The sequence below is a fragment of the Camellia sinensis genome, chromosome 14 (genome assembly GCF_055761805.1).
Source record: "Camellia sinensis isolate YWXY chromosome 14, ASM5576180v1, whole genome shotgun sequence".
Classification (NCBI taxonomy): domain Eukaryota; kingdom Viridiplantae; phylum Streptophyta; class Magnoliopsida; order Ericales; family Theaceae; genus Camellia; species Camellia sinensis.
This window is the reverse complement of record NC_138974.1, coordinates 136464106-136470086: the sequence shown is the minus strand read 5'-3', so window position 1 is coordinate 136470086 and position 5981 is coordinate 136464106. Positions and strand designations below refer to the sequence as shown.

At 36.6% G+C, this 5981-nt stretch overlaps 1 protein-coding gene across 1 annotated transcript; it reads right to left on the bottom strand.

Moving 5' to 3' along the window:
- Window positions 1-485: 485 nt before the first annotated feature.
- On the bottom strand, window positions 486-4413 carry STS (stachyose synthase). Its single transcript, XM_028262032.2, has 4 exons — window positions 2296-4413; window positions 2036-2213; window positions 1562-1929; window positions 486-1141 (listed from the first exon to the last, which is right to left on the bottom strand). The coding sequence occupies exons 1-4, from the start codon at window positions 3766-3768 to the stop codon at window positions 578-580; spliced, it is 2583 nt and encodes an 860-aa protein (XP_028117833.2). The 5' UTR covers window positions 3769-4413; the 3' UTR covers window positions 486-577.
- Window positions 4414-5981: the final 1568 nt, after the last annotated feature.

Sequence of the window (5981 nt, the reverse complement as noted above, 5' to 3'; positions counted from 1 at the left end):
AAAAAAAAAGTGATAATATTGAGAATTGCTGCTATCTATGAATTATACTTTGAATAAGGAGTGGTACCTGAATATTTGGTGGTGTTTGGGAAGTTTGTGGGTTGGTTTTTTTTTGATTTTTTACATTAAAAGACAAATTTTTTGCAAAATTAAAAAAAACAAATCCAAATAAAATATCACATCTAATTCTATAATCATTTTACTTTTTCTCTCACAAACATCACATCCAACTACAAAAAAACCCAACTATCTTTCCAAACACTAAAAAAAAAATTATCCAATAATATCCAATAATATCACCTTTTCTCTTATAGTCAAAGGTCATATATATGTCCATATATTCTGAGAGATTCCTTTATTATGTTGTGGGTAATGTTCTATATTTTTTCCCCAAACTTAACAATCCTACATGAATATTCACAAAACAAAACAAAACAAAACAAAACAGAGAGATGAACCAATATTTAAACACTTGAGACCAAATATAAAACAATAAATTATCCCATTGCTGCATTTGGGTTTATTTAACAACACCACAATAGATTAACACACATATAAATAGATAGGATGCTCACATTCAAAAGAGAAAAATGAGTTCAGAAATGCCAGCGGCCTCTTCAATCCAAGGAAGATTCAAGGTCAGTCTTCCATCAGCAGACCACTCAAAACCAACATCACCACCATTCAAACAACACTTCTTTGGTTTCCCACTTGAGAAAGCCAAGAAATTCCCACCTCCCTTAACTTCAATTTTCGCACTGGTCGCACTGTAGTCCAAGTTCTGTATGGTCCCACCACTGTTGAACATGTTGGTTAGCCCAATGGGTGCAAATTTGGTGGCCAAGACAAGTTTCTTGATGGGCACAAAGCTGAAGATCTCAAAGGAAGATGGTTTGAGTGTAATGTGAATTGAATCAGAGTTGGGTGTTGCTAAGACTAGTTTCTCAGACTGGTTGAGATAGACTGCATATTCCTCAGCTTCACCCATTGTGGTTGCTTGGAGCTTTTGGTCCCATTCGATGTCGGTGACGTGGACTGAACCAGACATAGGGTTGTAGCAGTGTGAGTAGCCTTTGATCCTTTGTTCCTTGGAGTCCCATCCAGCTCCTTGGCAATTGAATGCACCAATCACTCCTCCATACTGAGAAATTGTAGATAAAATGATTGTGTCAACAGATGGGATAACCAAAGTTAAATTCTCAATTAAATTGTACCTTGGACCATAATCATGGAAATCTGAATAAAATTTGACAAGATTTGTCGATGAGCTTATTTTTGAAAAACTATATGGGTGTTTGGAGTAAACTAAAAAAATGTACTTTTTTTACCTACATATACTTATTTGGACCATATCAATCAGCATTTATCAATATCTCCTCTCTACTTTTCTAACCATTTTCTCTACTTTTCTACAAATTTTTTTTTTTTTATATATAGAAAGTCAAAAAGTACACTTATTTATAACATTTCAAACCATCCCATCCATATTAATTTTGTATCTAATTTTATAATCAAATTTTGCATTTCTAGAATTTGGCCAAAGTGATGAGGTGGGATGTACCTTGTTGAAGTTCCAAATCTTGAGAACGGTTTTGTTGTCGAAAAGCGGGTTCTTGAAGAGGCAATCTCTTGTCGGGAGTGCAAAATGGTGGCACTTGGGAATGGTACCATCTGGAAATACAAGCTTGTTGAGAAGATCAAAATCATGACCACCCAAGGAGTCACTCACATACACTGGTCCTCCACAGATGGCCCTTGATCCTGCATGAAATTTGGCACACAGATGATCAGACTGAAACATATCCCAGTCAGGCTGTATGATCTGACCCATCCACATGCTGTTGTAGGCACAGTGTATCATATGTACCCCCTGTAGCCAATACACCCCATTCGGGTCACCATTCGGATCTTGGAACCAAAAATCATCTCCTGTATGCATCACCAAAACTAACTAAATTAGAACTAGAACTACCATCAAATCCTACATGCACGGGAAAAAAAGTTAAGAAATATGCACAGAATACGTGATTCATACCAACTCTTCCAATGGATATCTGCTCGGTTCCGAGGAAAAAGAAATCATTGCATTGTTGCATACTAGCAATGAGTCCAGTTCCATTGAAATTCTTTGAAAGCGATTTTGAAAGCCCCTTGTAGTATGCCTTGGCAAGCTCAACCCGGCCTCCATATTCCTCACTCAGATATTCAAGTGTCTGAATCAAAAACCAAAAAAATTAGTTAGTTGTGCAGTAAAACACAAATATACAAGAGAAATGGTGAGATTAGGAAACTTACATGAATAACATCCACTTTAACTCCACTAATTCCAACTTTCGAAAGGTAAGAGTGCATCGACTCATAAAAATCATCTGCTTGATCAGGATGAACAAGCCCAATGCCGCCTTCAATGATTTTCACCACTGCAAGATCGGTCATCGTCCCATCAAGCCCGGGAGAGACTTTACAAGGGATTACCTTGGAATTCAGGTGAGTTGTTCCAGGCCTGACACCGCCCCAAGCGCCGCAAAGAGCGTGCCAGACATAAACATCATCCAAACCTTTGAATTTTGTTTTCAAATCATTTGTAAAAGCCTTCATCCCATAATTTGCTTCTGCTTTGCAACAACAGCTTCCACAGCCAACTTCTACCTCGTTTCCACAAAACATTTGGTTCAATTTCTGCTTCAATCTCTCAATCTCTGACTCGAATTGGGACAAGTCAGTGACCCCAGATTGAACGGCCCTGTCTCGAGCCTTCTCAGCTTGCTCGATCGCAATTGCTTTAGAAATCAGCACCTTTGGCTTCTTGGTATCAAAGGGAGGAGGGTTAGGACCCAACAATGATCCGCCCTTGTAGTTTCTAAACTTGTCACATTCCTCAAACCTGTGAAGCCTAGCAGTCATTTGAGTCCCACCCAGAACAAGATTTTTAGCATCTTTATGTGGGTCTTGGCTATCAAGATTGATGCTTTGCCACCCATCGTCGATGATCATGAACCTCGGTGACACTCCTCCATCGGTGAATTCCTTCACTCCGAGCCAGACTCCGGCTGGTTCTACCGACAAGTAGAATGCATCCCACGTGCACCAACCGAACTTGTCGACGATAGGTGGGGCTGATTTCTCTTCCAAGAGCTTGAAAGTGTTGAGATGAACTCTGAGAGCAGTATAAGCTTCTTTCATTATGTTGTATGGATTTTCAGACACATGAACATAAGCAATAGCATCAAATGATGATGCTTTCACTTGGGTGGAACCGCTTTCGGCGCAAATCATGAGATGATCATCAGTGCCGGGATGAAGGGCAGACCTAAACTTCCCTTCGATGGTGGGTAAAATTAGGACATAGGACCTTATTTCAGGGACATCTAAGAGTACCCATTGGGTCTCCATTTGTAAATCTGACCCAGAATTCCCTACCCACTGGGTAGACCACCATGTTTTGAACCTGAAAATACTTAGAAAGTCCCTCCCATTGAACTTGCCTAATGAGTTCATCAACCTATCAGATGGTTCCTCTTCCTTGTTAAATCCGAGAAATCCACCATTGAAGGATGTTGATTGGACGCGCTGGAACAGGGGAAGTGGAGCATCAGAGGATTTACATATTGAAGAAAAGGGTTTGAAAGAGACATTGCTTGGAACTTCAGAAAGCAATGGTACACCTTTGACAGAGAACTTGCCATGAGACAAATCAAAACTGTTTTTCTTAGTGTCGGTTTCGGGGACGCCAAATATTGAGTTTGTGGGATCATTTGGGGGTGCCATGACTGAGAAAAACAGAGAAAACGAACAGAGTTGACAAATCAGAAGAACAGACTAAGAAAATGAAAAGAGGGAGCAATTGAACAAGAAAGCTTATGAACAAAGAGATGTTTGGGTAGAAAGAAATGAGAGGAAAGACACGTATATATAGAAAAAACAGAAGAAAGTGCGTGTGGAAAATGAATAAAAAATAGAATCAAGCAACGTTTCAGGATAAGGTGGACGGTTGATGTGGGGACTTTATACTCTCTTCTTCCTATTAGTGGTCTGAGAAACAAACACACACCCAATATGGAAAACAACCCATAATGGAAAATGACCTGAGAAATTTGTTATTTTTATTATCCAATCCACTGCTGAATTTCGGTCACTTGGGGGCCATGCATGCATGTATGGATAATATATCAATGTACTGTGTGTGCTAAATTGGTTTTTTTTTTTTCAATTGCTGACCATCTTTACTTATAATAACTATTTTTTAGTACCTTTTTCCATCTGGGTTGAATCTTGGTTTGAATGTTGGAGAGAGAGAGAGAGAGAGAGAGACAGAGTTAGTTCCTTCCCTACCAAGAAACAAAATACTGCAGCATAGTGCATCTCTGAGAAAGTTATGGGAAATTGGGAATGTTGGGAGACATTTGTTGTTTGGAATGTAGAAAATGATGGAGCAGAGACTGTAAAGATTGTAGAGAACTGGAAACTTCTTTGTCATATTATTTTATTTTATTTTATTTTTTAGTTTAATTTATTTATGTTTATATATATATTGAATTTGGCCATTGAAAGATTGAGATGTTCAAAAAATATTTGGTAGGTGGGCAACCGCTTATATCAGCTCTCAAAAAAACGGTGATGACCAAAAAGACTTGAAACTCTGTCAAAAATCTCTGGTTTTTTTTTTTAAAGTACTTTTTTCTTCTATTATTTTCTCTTTCACAAATTAATAATTCAAATAAAAAATAAGAATCAAAGTCTTTTTTCCCAATAGAACTGTTAGTTCTTGGGGTGAAATGAATTTTATTATTTTGATTTTTCAGCAGAAGCAACTGCGGAGGAGCCACCGCTTGCAAAATGAAATAGTGAAGTGAGTCGGTGGCTTATTAAAATCGTAATTAGCGGCTCCCCCACTCAAACAGGACAGTAAAATATATTCAAAATGAAGGGTGTTTATGTATTTTTATATTTCTTGCGTCTATCTCCTTCAAAACCGACCTCGTTTCACTTTTTAAGAACTTAAAAATTGAGAGTAATTACTATAAATAAATAAATAAATAGTAACAACCAAAATTTAATTTTTTAATTACTTGTATTAAATTTTACAATAATATCAATTCTAACTAACGGAACAAGAAGAATTTGGCTAATTTAAGAAAGGAAGAGGAGATGGATGATATGAATTAAAAAAGTAGAAAAATAACAGTGAATTGGAAAAATAGATGAAGAAATGACAATAGATTGCAAAATATGAGAGGTGATGATGAACAACGATAAGATTACATGGGAAGCGATTGTCAATTGTAATGAAAACAAAATAATAATAAAAAAAAAATTGATTAAATTGTGTTCACTTAACTAGGCTTGGTTCCAACCTTTAAAAAAAAAAAAAAAAAAAATAGTAGGTTTGGTTTGACAATATCATAAATTAATTGCTTATTAGTTTATTAATTTATTTAAATCATATTATTTTTTTACTTTTATGCACGTCTTTTTATATATTATTTTAGATTCGATCTTTAATAAATCCCCAAAAAAAAAAAAAGAAGCAGGACTTAAATACGAAAGTTTTCGGCATTTTTAATGTAGGCCCGTCGTGATTGGCCTGGGCTGCTGAAACACCCTTGTCCATTTCTAATTGAGCGAGGCCTGTCTTTTGCACTTATGTTCTAATTGAATCATTTTTTTTCGTATCAGCGCTAACGAAAACAAACCAGATTCGTAGTTAAAATCATCTTCTACAATATCATATTCTCAAAATGGGGGCCGAGCTAGATACTAAAGCTTTTGGTACCTGAGCTAGCCTGGACTGATGAAGGCCCATCTTTACTTATCCATTCCTAATTGGACCAGACCTCCCACCGAATGTCGAATCCTCTTTTTAAAATTTGTAATAAAATCTTGCACGACATTGAAGAAATTATATTCTCTCTCTATATATATTGAAGAAATTACAATTCAAGGTATGCTTTTAAAAAAAAATTAAGATCACCAACAAATTT